This window comes from Chelonia mydas, chromosome 10, assembly GCF_015237465.2.
Source record: "Chelonia mydas isolate rCheMyd1 chromosome 10, rCheMyd1.pri.v2, whole genome shotgun sequence".
Lineage (NCBI taxonomy): Eukaryota > Metazoa > Chordata > Testudines > Cheloniidae > Chelonia > Chelonia mydas.
This window is the reverse complement of record NC_051250.2, coordinates 37728802-37742895: the sequence shown is the minus strand read 5'-3', so window position 1 is coordinate 37742895 and position 14094 is coordinate 37728802. Positions and strand designations below refer to the sequence as shown.

The window sequence follows — 14094 nt, the reverse complement described above, 5'->3', positions numbered from 1 at the left end:
CACCTGGTATTAGCCAGTCGGAAGAGAGGATCCGACCTAGATGGACCTTTGGTCTGACCCAGTATGGCCGTTCTTAAGTTTCAAATCAGTCTAAAGTCCTTCATGCCAAAATTACCTGCAGACCATATATACCTCCCTCATCTTTGGTGTATTGAAAATGTATATTATTCTAACTGCAGGCTGCTCAAAGTTAGACTTCAATGAGGGGAAAGCTCCACTGAACTATGTACACTATGTTTAATTTCCCTAAACTAGAAATTAATACTTTAAGGTCCTCTTCCAGTTCTCCTCAGCACTGAAGCAGCTTGGTCCAACTGACAGGGCATTAGACTGGGAATCAGGAGACCCAAGTTCTTTTCCTGAATCTGCTACCGACCTGATGCGAGACTCTGGGCAAGTCACCTCATCTCTACATGCTTCTGCTTCCCCTGCTCCCCCATATTTGGTCTGTATTGTGTATCTACACTTAAGCAGTTTGGGATAGGCCCAGTCTCACTGCGCGTTTGTAGGTGGTCTAGCACAATGGGGCCCTGATCTCTTTTAGGGCCTCTAGGAACTACTCCAATAACGTTTTCTGTCAGGATCACTCATTTTATAAACTGAGCAATACATTCTTTTACCAGTTTTATGGGAAGGAAGCTCACTCCCAAAGGAAATGTTTACTCATCTATCATGGTTTGGTATGAGGAGGTTACTTACCTGTTACTGGAAGTTCCTGGAGATGTACCTGTATTCCGCTGTGGATTACACATGCGCAACAGGCACTTGGAGTCAGAATTTGAAAGTAGTGTCTGTTGATCCACACATGCTCCCCAACTTGCTTCGTGCTTCTGTCTGAGGTGACAAAGGGCAGGGCAGATCAGGTCTCCAGTTCCTTCTCCAGTGTGAATCTGGCAGATCCGAAGCAGAGGAGAAGGAGGGCGGGAAGTGGAATACAGATGGGGACCACCCACCTCGAAGAGCCTCCAGTTAGAGGTAAGTAACCTCCTCTTCTTCAAGTGATGGTCCCTACTGTATTCCACTGTGGGTGACTGACAAGCAGTACCTAAGTAGGAGGAGGGTGTGAGGACGAGGACAGAAGGGTCATGTGGAGAACCACCATGCCAAAGGAGTCATCTGCCACCAAGTCCTGCACCAAGGTGCAGTGTGGCAAATGTGTGGACAGAATACTCCATGTGGCCGCTCTACATATCTCTGTGAGAGGCACATCTTGAAGGGATGCTGTGGTCATTCCTTCAGCTCTAGTGGAGTGAGTTTGTACCCTCATTGGGGGTGGGGGTGGGGGAGGGGGGGAGGTAGATTTGACCAGGGCTTTGGAGCGGAGCCCGGAGCTGGAGCGCGGAGCAGCTCCAGACCAGTGGAGCTGCAGGTTTTTGCCTGGAGCTGGAGCGGAGCTGGAGCACAGCTCCAAAGCCCTGGATTCAACGTCTGGTAGCAGAATTTAATGCAGCTGGAAATCTATTTGGAGATTCTCTGGGTGGAGACGGTCTGGCCCCTGATTTTCTCTGCCACCACAACAAACAGGCGAGGGGACTTCCTGATTGTTTTTGTTCTCTGTAGATAAAAGGTCAAAGCCTGTCAGATGTTGAGGGGAGATGCAGAGTTTGTGGGTGTGTGGGAAGAAGACAGGTAGGTGAATGGATTGGTTAATACAAAACCAGGAGACGACCTTTGGTAAAAGATAAAATTTTGGGTGTACGTATAGAGACCTTATCCTTGTGGAATACTGTAAATGGCGGGTTCACCATCATAGTCCTTAGTTCACCAACCCTTCTCGGTTAAGTGATGGCAACAAGGCAGGTGACCTTCATGGAGAGGAGGAACATGGAGCAGGATGCCACTGGCTCAAAGGGGGTTTTTTGTTAATACTGAAAATACCAGATTCAGGTCCCACTGAGGTGTGATCATTTGTAGAGTGGGACCGTTCTGAGGAGGTCTTTCCAAAATCTATTGGTTAGTGGGTGTGTAAAAACTGAGTAACCCTCTGTTGGAGGATGGAACACACTAATTGCCGATAGACAGACTTCCAAGCAGCTGAGAGACAGACCCGATATCTTTAAGGACAAAATGTAGTCCAGGACTAGGGGAATCTCTGCAGCTTCCGGAATCACACCTTTATTCTGTGGGACGTTGTGGAGTTCCCAAGGCATGGGAAACCAGAGGCTCTGGGGAAGGTGAGCAGATAGTTGCTACCATGGTTGTGCCGGTCCCTGTGGTGGTGCATAGGAGTGGTATGGGAAAGGTGATTCTTCTGCAGGTTCAGATTCATCCAAAAAAGAAAAGGAGGACTGGTTCCAAAGGCAGTACCGTTGGAGCCAATGGAGACGTGTATAGCATATATGTTAGGGGGCAATAGACCCTGTACCGCAGGCATGTCTTATGGCAGAGATATGAGTTCCCTGGAGCTGGAAGGACCCGATGGAGGAGACTACTTTAGATCCAGTAAAGCAAAGACATCTTGGGGTGCAGCCATAGATCAGGATCTCCCTGGCAGAAGGGACACTACACTCTCCTTTTTGGCGGCCAGTAGTGGCACTTTACTGGTGCCAGAGGGTCTCACGTTTTGTGAGGTGCTGGAGATAGCAGTACCGATGGGTCACTGCCTGGAATCAGTGTTCTCACTGTTTACGGGTCTTCTTTTTGTGCCTGTGGAATGTAGAACATATGTCATCCCCTTGGGCCGAGCTGGTGGAAGAATGTTTCTTTGAGATAAGACTTGGAGGAAAACTTAGTCCCACACTGATGGGAGTGCTTCTTAATCTCCCAAATAGGCCCCGACACGAGCTCTGTAGGGGTGGCTCTGCTGTTACCGGAGTTGGATGTAGTAGCAGCAGGAGGCACACTCCTCACTGATTCTGGCAGATGTATGGGGGAATTCTCCAGCCTGGGTCCAACTGTAGTCTCATGGCCTTCTCCAGGAGATACTTCCGGAGACAAAGTGCTTGACTTCTGCTACAGCTGGGAAAAGACTGACAAACGCTGCACCTAGCTGCAGTGAGAGCCTCTTCTAGGCTGTAGAGACAGCATTGGTGGTCATCGCTGACCGAGAAGGATCGTGGGCAGGAGGTGCAGTTTGAAATGCTGGGCATAGTCCGGTACTCGAATGAGGTATAGGGGGTGTGGGGACTGGGGGAAGTCGCTGACCTCTATTCTGAACTGTTAAAACTACAACTAAAACTAAAAACTATGTACAATTAAAGGTATTAGAGCTGCATCAGAGATGAGGACACTGGAGGCTCCAACCCAGACGACGTGGCAATGAGCAGGAACTGGAGATACAGTTGGTCTGCCGTGACCTTTATCACCTCGAACAGAAACATGAGGTGAGTCAGGGTGCATGTGCATATCAACGGACACTTCTTTCAAATTCTCCGACTCTGGATGCACTTGTAACCCACAGTGGACTACAACAGGGACCATCACTTGAAGAAGAACAAGTAGTTATTGAGTCAACAAAACCTTATGGGACATTTCAAACTTTGATAAACAAAGAAATATCAACTAGTTTTTCTACATGTGTAAATAAGACAGAACTTTGACTTCAACTGGTGAACTTGAATTAGCAAAGTGCCAATGAGATGGCATTCTGGCTTTCAAGTTGGTGTAGCTCTGAAGCTCAGCTGTACGCTCAAGCACCTGACAAGCTTCTTCTAGTGTAATGTCAGGTCTGAACACTATTGGAGGCATTTCTTCATAAGGAAGACGGTGCTTTTTAATATTCAAATCAGTCATTCTTGGACCAGTAGGATTTTAATCCCCACTAGGAGCTGGGTCAGGCTCCAGCATGCTACATTTTTTGTTCACTGGTCTCTGTAAGAGGGCGTGGCTGCCTGTAGTGTCCCCTGATGGCCAAGTGTGGCTCTGTAGAGGCCTGTCTCAATTTCCCCTTCTTTCAGAACTCCTTAAACTCTACACAGGCTCTCTCATGGCTAACACCATGCTTCCTTGGGACTGGTTCAATAACAAACAGTTCACAACAATCCTCAAAGTCCCACAATAAAGTCCATCACCACAACACAAAAGTTCATATTCAGCCAGTTCTGGAGCTCTTCTGTCCCAGTCTGCTCTCCACCAGGCAGCCATTCCCTGCCCTTCCTAGCTGGAGCTCAGCCTTCTTCAATTCTCTTTTTCCGGATCAGAAAAATCAGCAGGCAACCCCTCTTTGGGCTCTCTTGGCCCTCCCCTGGTTACTCTGGGTCTCCTGTGGGAGCCTCCTGCTCTCCACAGCCTCTGCCACAGCTACGTCCTCAAGCTGCACCCTTACCTCTCTGGGTAGTCCACCTTCCCCTGCTGCTGTCTCCCCCTTTATAAGACCCATCCCTTAAACCTAATTGGGCAGCAGGTAATCAGTCAGAGGTGCACTGGACCCTGCTCCCTCTTAAAGGTGCCAGTCACCCTGCAACAGTTTCACTTACACTGATCGTGTCCAAGTGCTGTCGGAAGGTCATTTCTGCTTCCTTGCTAGGCAAGAACAGCTTTCCATGTCGGCTATTGGGTGGTAGAGTCGTGGGAACTGCAAAGAGCCCACCATCTGCATCAGCTCCTCCAGAACTTGAGGGACCAGCTGCCAAGAGAGGTCTAGGGGGGTTTCTCAAACCTGGAAGATTTTAATCCACCATTTAACAAAATAAAAACGAAAGGAATTATATTTAGTAGATGGAGAACAGGACTGGGAGTCAGGACTCCTGGATTATATTCCTGGCTCTGCAACTGACTCACTGTGTGACACTGGGCAACTCAATATCTTTGTGCTTCAGTCTCCCCATCTATACAATGGGGATACACTTATCTACTTCACAGTGATATTGCGACTCATTCATTTGCTTTGAGATCTTTGGATGAAAGGCGTTAAAAAGCAACACATTAATACAGACACTGACATCTATGGATCTGATTCAGAGATTCACACGACTCTACTGAGAAGTGTATCTTTTATATCTGCTGAAACAGTTGAGGGCGGGTTTCCCAAATGGTAAATATACATGACTAATACATTCACAAGCAAAGGAGTGTAGTGCAAATATGAGGTCAGTGTCCAAAGATTCTGTATTGTTTATTTCTGGTTCAGATTGATACTGTATTTGAAAAAACTAAAGTATGAAATATAGTTGAACAAGGTAAATACAAAGGTACAATCCCTATGTAAGTTTCTGATTACAGTAAATTGAGAGACCATTGCTCAGTTCACTAGAAACACTCTGCCACTACTCCCAGAGGTACGAGGCAATAGATTTTTGCATAATTAAATAAGGTTATGATGATTTAGTGAGAATTTCATTTTTTGAAAATTAAATATAAATGGAAAATATCTTGGTTTGGACAACAATGCAATGTCACACTCCAAGCTGCCAATCAATTTTGAAAAAAACACACTGGCTGAAATCCAATATTGCTAATGTTCTATGACGACAACTGGAAAGTGTGTGAAATTTACACTGTGCATATAAAACTGGGTGTCTATATAACAGTTTATTATAATGCATAATACTTTACTTAAAGAGTGCTTTGAAGAACATTAACCCTGACTTACCTAGTTTGCAGTGGATATATTTTCCCCATTTTACAGATGCGGAGACTCAGATACATATGAGATAAAAGTGTAGGGCCATATTTCAAAAAAGCTCAGCACCCAGCAGCTACAATAGTGGATGCTGAACTCTCCTGAGAAATCTATTTCAAGATTTTGAAGAGCTACTGAGCGACACAATTCCCATTGACTTCAGTGAGAGAGTTTAAAAAAAAAAAAAAGGCAATTTATAGTAATTTGGTTAAGGCCACACAAGTCAGTGGAAGTGGTGGGATTGTGTTCAGTTAACTAGGCCACACCGTCCTTTCTAAAACTCACCTAGAGGTTTTGGTTACAAAGCAGGAGAGCAAAGCCCACATGGTTTGTGATACTATTAGTTACCAATTTTTATTTGGTAAAAAGAGTTAAACAAAATTGACAGCAGAAGGTATTTTCTTATATAAAGCAGTAAAAAGGGGTGTCAAATGTACCCAGTAAGACACCATTCAGCGGATGAAATATAGTTTATGGGATCAAATTTAATTCTGTTTAAACTTTCTAGTTCACACTGTATCTCTCCTGCTGCTCTTCCCTTTTTTCCAGCAGTGTACAATCCCCTTTTTCCTCATCCTGGCCTTCTTTGCTGCTGCTGTGAAGCTGTCTGTTAGTCAAGACTTTCAGTTCCCCTTAGAGTGTGCACAAGCTGGCTTTTAAACTGTTACTTTCTATTGGAAAAGCTAACTCAATTTAGCTATAAGAAGTTAGATGTCAGAAAGGCTCAGGATAAAAAGCACTGTGAGAAATCACAGCTAAAAGGTTCATTTCTAAAAACCTGACTATTTATTTTCTGGCAGACATTCTATTGCAGACTTCAATAGCACTTTATGCACAGATGAGATGGAGTTTGTTACTGTGTACTAACAAAGTTATGATCCAGACCACTGAAAATACATCTTAGATTTACTATCTGGGAGTAATTTCCAAATTCAGCACCCAGATCAATGCTACTAAGTATCATACTGATAGTGTGAAAAACTACTTAAATGCAAGCTATGATTTTACATTATTTTCACCTTAGTGAGTAAAATCCTATAACATAAGAGTGGCACTATATCTCTGTATGTTGCGATTAGCAGGTGTGAATGATGCAGGCTAACACAGACAACTATATCTTCCTATTTATATGTGAACATGAAGCTACATAGAAGCAGGCACCGTTTTGTTTTATTTCTAAGGGACAGATATACAATATAATATCTCAATTAGAGCTGCATGAATACTAGATTTTCTCTTTCACTCGCAGGAACACCATTTCAGACCTTGGTGAGGGGAGCAACTTTAACCATGATTCCAGGGGCTACTTAGGCACCTGAAAACTTATTTTGCAGATGATAGCTCCAGTGCTCCTGTCAGCTAATTTCTAAGTTAACTTCTATATAAAGAAAGAAAATTAAATAAATATTAGACTCCACTCAGCTCCAATACTAACATGCTCTGACATCTTGTGGCTAGTCACTTAAGGGACACTGTTTAACATTGGAATAGCTCCTTTCACTTTTCACTAGTAGAACGCCTGGTGAGTTTATAGTGCAGCTGTGTGGGGCTCTAGGGGTGTTACCCAACTACTAACAAAAATAGGCTAGAAAGTGACTATAAACAGGAGTGAAACTGACACTTTTAAGTCACTTTCACTTTGGTTTAAAGCAGGGGTCTCAAACACTCCGCCCCCGGGGTTATTTTCTGCGGCCTGCCAGTTCCCTGTGGCACCTCCACCATTTACCAAGAAGCGGCCAGGACCTGGAGGCACAGGGGTCTGTGTGTTGCCCTGGCCGCTCCTCCAGGTACCTCCCCCGAAGCTCCCATTGGCTGCGATTCCCTGTTCCTGAACAATGGGAGCTTCAAGGGAGGTACCTAGAGGAGCAGCCAGGGCAACACACAAACCCCTGTCCCCCCCCTACACAGGTCCTGGCTGCTTCCCGGAGCACGCCAGGCCGGATCCGCCCCCCCGAACCCCTGCTGCACCCTGACCCCCTGCCTTAAGCCCCCTGCTGAACCCTGCACCCCTGCCCTGAGCCCCCTGCTGCACCCCGCACCCCTCCTGCACCCCAACCCCTGCCCTGAGCTGCCTGCCTCACCCTGCACCCTGACCGCCTGCTCCACCCTGCACCCCAACCCCCTGCTGCACCCTGCACCCCTCCTGCACCCCCTGGGGGCAGGGAGGGGGCAGAGTTGGAGTGGGGATTTCAGGGAAGGGGTTGGAATGGGGGCAGGGAAGGGCTGGGAAGGGTGGGGCAGGGACGGGGCCTCACGGAAGGGGTGGAGTGAGGGCGGGGCCGGGGAGATCAGTGGTGTGGTCCTCGGGCCGAAGTCCTCATGTGGCCTTCGTGGTCATTTGAGTTTGAGACCTCTGGTTTAAAGGCTAGTTACTTTCCAGAAGGCTCTTAAACACAACACTACAGTGATTGAGCTGCAGTTCTCACAGGAGAATATTTAAAATCAAACACTAAGAGAATTCAACATTTTTAAGTTGAGAAGAAAATTGAGCCTTATTATTTAGAAAGTTTGTGTGTGCACGTATATATATAACTTTTAAAGTACCTCTGTGTTTGGAAGCTGTGCCTCAGTTCCCATTACTGTAACATGGGAATAATAATACTTGCCTGTCTGCCATATCCAATTATAAGGAAGATAATTATAGAGATCTGTGAGACAGGAACTGGGCCTTCTTAATGGTTTGTATGGTGCTTAGCACAATGCGGGGGACTCCTACTGATTAAGGTCTTTGGGCACTACTGTTGAGATGCCTTCTGGTGGTAACTGAAGGAGACTTATCTGGGAGCAGGATGTCAGTGGAGGACAGGTCAATCTCTGTGTTGGCCAGCAGCACAGCCTTCATCCCCCATGAGATCAGCACTGCTGGCACAATTTGCAGCACAGCACGGACACACACCTGTCCTTGAAGCTGCAACCACCAGTGGTCAAGATGACTGTGGACCAGAAGAGTCTGTCTGCAGTCTACACCCAGGGAGAGGTGAGGGTGCTCTCTGCTATTCGGAGGGCAAACTGACTCCCAACCCTTCTTCAGATCCCACTCCCTCAGAATCCTTGCCCCAGAGATGGTTTCCCTTCATCTGCTCCTCCCACACTCACTGCTCACCCCCTCCCTCAGGGCATAGTCCAATGTCCTCACCCCTCCTTTCCCCTGGTGATTGACTTCCCTTTCCCACCCCACTGCCCCCATTTCTCTTTGCACTAACAAAAAGGGTTTTTACAGTTATACCTATAAAATTACTGGGCTCTTTCCTGAAAATTAAAATACAGTCTTGTCTGCAAACCAATGCAAGGAAGATTTAAACTAAGATGAAATTGCTTCGTATTACTCTATAATGAGAAACACACAGAGCCCTAAGTACCGTGTTTTACAGCATTAATTAAATTGATCATTAAGGCACTGGCATTACAATAATGATATAAAAATGCTGATTATTCCCAGTAACCCTGACACCTTCATGGCCTGTTCTGCAAGCCACAAAATGTGTGATGACAAAAGCAACTAGACTGAGAACAAGGACATTGAAATTCTGTCCACACAGTTGGGGCTGACAAGCGACAATCCTCTAGTGGGATAAGAAGGTAATTCATGCTCATTCAATATTCCAACTTGGTAGAATGACACAGGAATGTCCCATTTTAAATACTATTTTACCTGATCTTAACCAACATACTTCTTATCCCCACATTCTTCACCCTTATGACACTGTACAATCCAACATCAATCATTAACTCACAGAAGGAGGCTTCCCCAGGAAGACTGACTAGTGAGTGGCTTCCTTTACTGGAAAATGTTTCAAAGTCACGTAAAGTTAACCTACAGCATTCCCACATGTAAATGCATTATTGAGGTGGGTAGTTTGCAAGATTCAAAAAAATAAACCTGTATACGAGTAACTTGTAGTGACTCTAGCTGAGTTACCAGGGATGTGTGTCTTCATCAACTGTCAAGAATGAATGATCATCCCTTCTCAACCAGCCACAGAAATAATATTGCAGAACTGACCAGGTGCATTATGGGTAAGTTTAAGATTTTTGTCATGGTTATTTTTAGTAAAAGTCAGGGACAGGTCACAGACTTCTGTGCATTTTTGTTTATTGCCTGTGACCTGTCCCTGACTTTTACTAAAAAATACTGACAAAAATGGGGCTGACAACAGGGTGAGAGCCCAAGCCCTGCAGAGGGATGGAAGGAGGGGTAGGGGGTCCAGCACCCACTGCTCGCAAAGGCTGAGAGCTGCAGGGCCCCCCCACTGCCTGCAGCAGCTGAAGATGAAAATGTCACAGAAGTCTCAAAGTCACAGAATTAGTGACTTCCATGACATAATCTTAGCCTTAATTATGGGAAGGGTTTCCTCTGAAGGATGGGACACTGGGGTAGGGACTTGGTGGACCAATGGTATGATCCACTGAGGTCATTCCCATGGGTGCTCACCTGAGGAGCTGGAACTAGCATTGGGAGAAAAGGTCTTGTTGCGAAGAGCAGATTGGTTTCGGGCACAGCCTGGACTCCTGGTGCTGATGGCAATCACCTTCCCAGGAGGAGTCAGTGATTGCTCTTCTTGAGTAGGTTTTATAGGGGATGTGGCGACAGAGTTCATCTCAGGTGTCTGAAAAACCAAGCACAATTGTTCAAAATGCTGCCAGAATATTACAATAAATTATTTAACAAATGCCCTCCCAGGAAACTTAAAAAGTCATTACGAACTTATCCATTATAGTGTGATTGATCAGCATGTTCCTGCATTTGGTTAATGCATACCATATGTGTAGGTTCCTGCATTTGGTTAATGCATTTCCCTATGCTGAATATGGGACACCTGGTAAAATTACTCATTCAAGCAAGTTCAACAGCAATCAATCAGAAGAACTATGCAGTACAAAATGTTCAAATTAACATCACTTGACTGAGCCCATTAAAAAGAAATACTACACAGTTGGATTCTTTTTATTTACCTTCTTATCTTTAAGGCTTTAGGGTTCACACACCCCTACTCCCCCCCCACAAACACATGGGGAGAAGTCTCACACACACCTGTACACCTCTCTTACACGGGGGGTGACTGACCGATCTGACCCTCCCTGCCCAGTATTCTCCGCCCTCCATACCTGGCTGGGCCCCAGGACGGACCCACCTCTCCTGGTACCTGGCGCCATGTCTTCCAAGGCAACACACTGGGGGGGCATGCAGTCACATCCCCCCCACCCCCGATTTCTGCCAGGGTTCACACCAGAATGTGGCCAGCAGCAGCCTTTCTGCACTGTGTGGGAGGGAAGGGATGGGCCTGACTTGGCTCATTTCTTCGCAGAGCTCATCTCTTCTCCCGCTTCTGCCACTCCCCAGTGGTTGGAAGTAGCTTGTCCCTTCCTGCCTGCAAAGTGTCGAAAGGTAGCTAACACCTCCAGGCTGCTGCTGGCCACCAACATAACCCAGCTGCTTCCTGTCCCCCAGCTACAGCACAGGCAGGAAGGAGTTAAGCCCTAAGGCATTGTGCCCCAGGGCCCAGAGAACCTGACTGCAGGGGCTTCTGCAAACCCATCTCAGCAGAAGAGGGTGCCTAGGGGATGGAGCAGCCCTGTACTCCCTGGGGGTAGACACTGGGGGGGAGGAGCGGGGCGGGGGGAGACAGGTGAAGAGGGCGCTAAGCCCGTGCCTGGGGGCTGCTGTGAAGCCTTCAGGGGCAGGGCACAAACAGGCTGGAAATTGCTTTCCCCCACCACTCCAGAGCTTAGCTGATGAACAGAGAGGCTTCCCTGTGCCAGCGCTGTGTGGGGCTTTGGTACATGCAGGACTCAGCTCCTCCTGGCCAGTACCCCGGGCTGGAGGGTCTTGGACTTTCCTGGGGCACTAACCCAGCCTGATGCAGCGGGGGAAGGAAGGAACCTGCCAGCCAGGCTGTTGGTGATCTGAGCACTCCGACCACGGGCTGGCTCTCCACACAGCGCTGGGAACGGAACGCACTCTGCCTGGGACGATATGGAGGACAAGCGGGACTGGGGAGGGGGAGGACAGAGAGAGGGGGAGTAGGTAAAGGGCCACCGGGTGGGCAGCAGGGGCGATACGTAACTGGCTGCCATCTGGTGCCTTCCTGCACTTACCAGTCACTGCAGCTCACAGTGTGCGGCCAGTGCCAGCTGGAAACAGGACGGGGGGCGGGGCCCTGGTGTCGCATGCAGCTGTGGGCTGCGCTGACGGAGCAACAGGGGGAGCGGCTGGCCACGTGCACTGCAGTTTTGCCCTGCCACCAGCCTTGCACACCCACCCCTATCCTCTGCCACTGGACCCTCCCATTCACCGTTGGTGGGTGGGTAGCTGGCAAGCAGGGATCTGGCCAGCAGTAGGACCCGCCATTACTGATGGGGGGGGGGACTCAAAATATGGGACAATTTGCCCATTTTTAAGAAAAAGTCAGGACACCTGCAGGAGAGCTTAAATATGGGACTGTCCCTTTAAAAACCGGATGTCTCGTCACCCTACATATGTGAAACGTTATTATTTTGTTAGAATCAAGTTGGCATTTAATAGGCCTCATCATCGTGCTAGCGGTTTGAGATCTTATCAGAAAAAGCCATAACAGAGGGCAGATAAAGACTTTAAGCTACAAAAAGGTCTGCTTTTAGGTTCAGTAGCAAAACTGACAACTTAACTATCACATACTCAGTAACCATGCAGTTGCTTCCTTTTGTTGCAAAGATATGTGGGAAACAAAGTTTAATTGTAAAATGAGCTATTCTGACTTGGCATCAAAAGTGATCTGTTCTGAAATGCTGCCCGTTTCTTTTCCTATTTCAGATAATATCATAGCAATTAAAGTCAGAGCCACATGGTGAGGCCCTTTGCTAATGTTCCAGGCATATACAGTTAATTTCACTACAAAAGTTGTTTATGATGTTTTCTAACAAAGGCTGTCTTTTAAAAGAATCTGTATGTAACCACAGGCATAAAATTACCTCCCACACTTGATTGCAATGCAATTTGCTACAGTTTGTTTTGTGTTATAATCTTCATTTAAAGGAAAGAATCACAGCACAGTTAGCCATTCTGGTTTGGTTACATACAGTCTTGTGAAAAGAGTCAATCAATGCATCTTTTGTTACAGCAGATTTTTATCTTTCACCTCAACAGCATGGATTATCCAGATCGGCAATGCTGAATTACAGTCTGAATCAGTGATGGCTCAGCTGCCCCTGAAATTCACAACATCTAACCTGCTATTAAGAAGCTATTTTCAGGGCAGACCTGGAAACGCTGCAGCAAAAAAGAGTGACCTCTGATCACATGCTTCATGTGGCAGCAAAGATCAGGCATGTGTCACAGCTGACAAAACTGATCTCCAGTGGAACTCAAGTGCCTCCTAGCAGAAATATTTTACCTTCCCTATAGCCATCTGAGCTGCAGCAGGTTTAAAAGAATAAAACTGCAGGGGGTTTCCAGATCTACAATGGTTGCAATTAAAAAGTAAACATTTCCTCCCAGAATGCCTGTCATCTCCCCACAATATCACAATACAATCGATATGAGAATGTTTACTTTTTACTGACAGCCACTGTCATCTAAACTGGCTCTGGTCATATAAAGAAATGAGTTCACTTACCCTTTAAGTTTTATTATCTGAAAGGACTTAAATTTTCCAGGACATTTCATTACCCTGATAAAGACATGAATGAAACTGAAAGGTCAGGAATGTACTTCCAAGTTAATGCCTCAAGTTTCATTTGGCTTTTTATTATTATTAATTATTATTATTAATAAAGATAGTGTTCCTCTTCCTACTTTGCATCTGCTCACATTTATAATTAATGTGGTTTCGCTGGATGTCACATGTCTCCCAGTGTGAAGCTTTCCATCACCAACCGCTAGGAGAAGAGATCAGCACAGATCTGTAAGATGCCTGACCACAAGGCAAACCAGAATGAAAGGTGATAGTATAAATCTAAAGCCACAATTCCACCAGGAATCAGTTTTCGGGGAGGAGCTGCTCAGGAATGCAATCAGCAAAAACACTACTGTCTAGTGAGTTTTGGCCGATAGGATCGTGTCTGCTCCTTGGTGGAGAGACTTGGGACTCTCCTCAGGTTTAGAAGTTAGAATCAGAAGAGAGTCTGAAAAAAAGAGGAAAAGAACCAAGTCTCCACCAGCAAGCAAAGATCAAAAAACTACACATTTCCCAGCACAAATGATGAATGAGCAATTTAATTTGAAATAACTAACTATGTAAACATCACCTTTAACTCAAGTTTATTCAGTCATACCTGTTATATTCTAATTTCTTCCTATGCATCAACAGAATCATTTATTAAGCTCCAATCAGCTACACCATCAAAAACAACAGGCTGAATGGGCATCAGAGGGCAGAATTTACCCTGTAAAATCTTTAACATTGGTGGATGATGTGCAAGGAAGGAAGGAACACAGACTGACTCAAGTCCCACATTAGGTCCACTGGGCTGGCAGTTCAGAAAAATATTTTTTACGTGTAAACATCACATTTATTCTGGAGTCACTAAGATACAAATGCACATTGCCACTTCTAAGG

General features: G+C 46.1%; 1 protein-coding gene across 3 annotated transcripts in view; it reads right to left on the bottom strand.

Moving 5' to 3' along the window:
• CRAMP1 (cramped chromatin regulator homolog 1) overlaps positions 1 to 14094 on the bottom strand; it is a 109037-nt gene that overhangs the window by 34567 nt on the left and 60376 nt on the right. For all 3 annotated transcript variants that reach the window (XM_043524735.1, XM_027834814.3, XM_037910191.2), the window contains 2 exons: positions 9993 to 10167; positions 4416 to 4597 (listed from right to left, as the gene is read on the bottom strand). In XM_043524735.1, coding sequence (XP_043380670.1) covers positions 4416 to 4597; positions 9993 to 10167 — 357 coding nt within the window. The remainder of the gene's footprint in view (positions 1 to 4415; positions 4598 to 9992; positions 10168 to 14094) is intronic.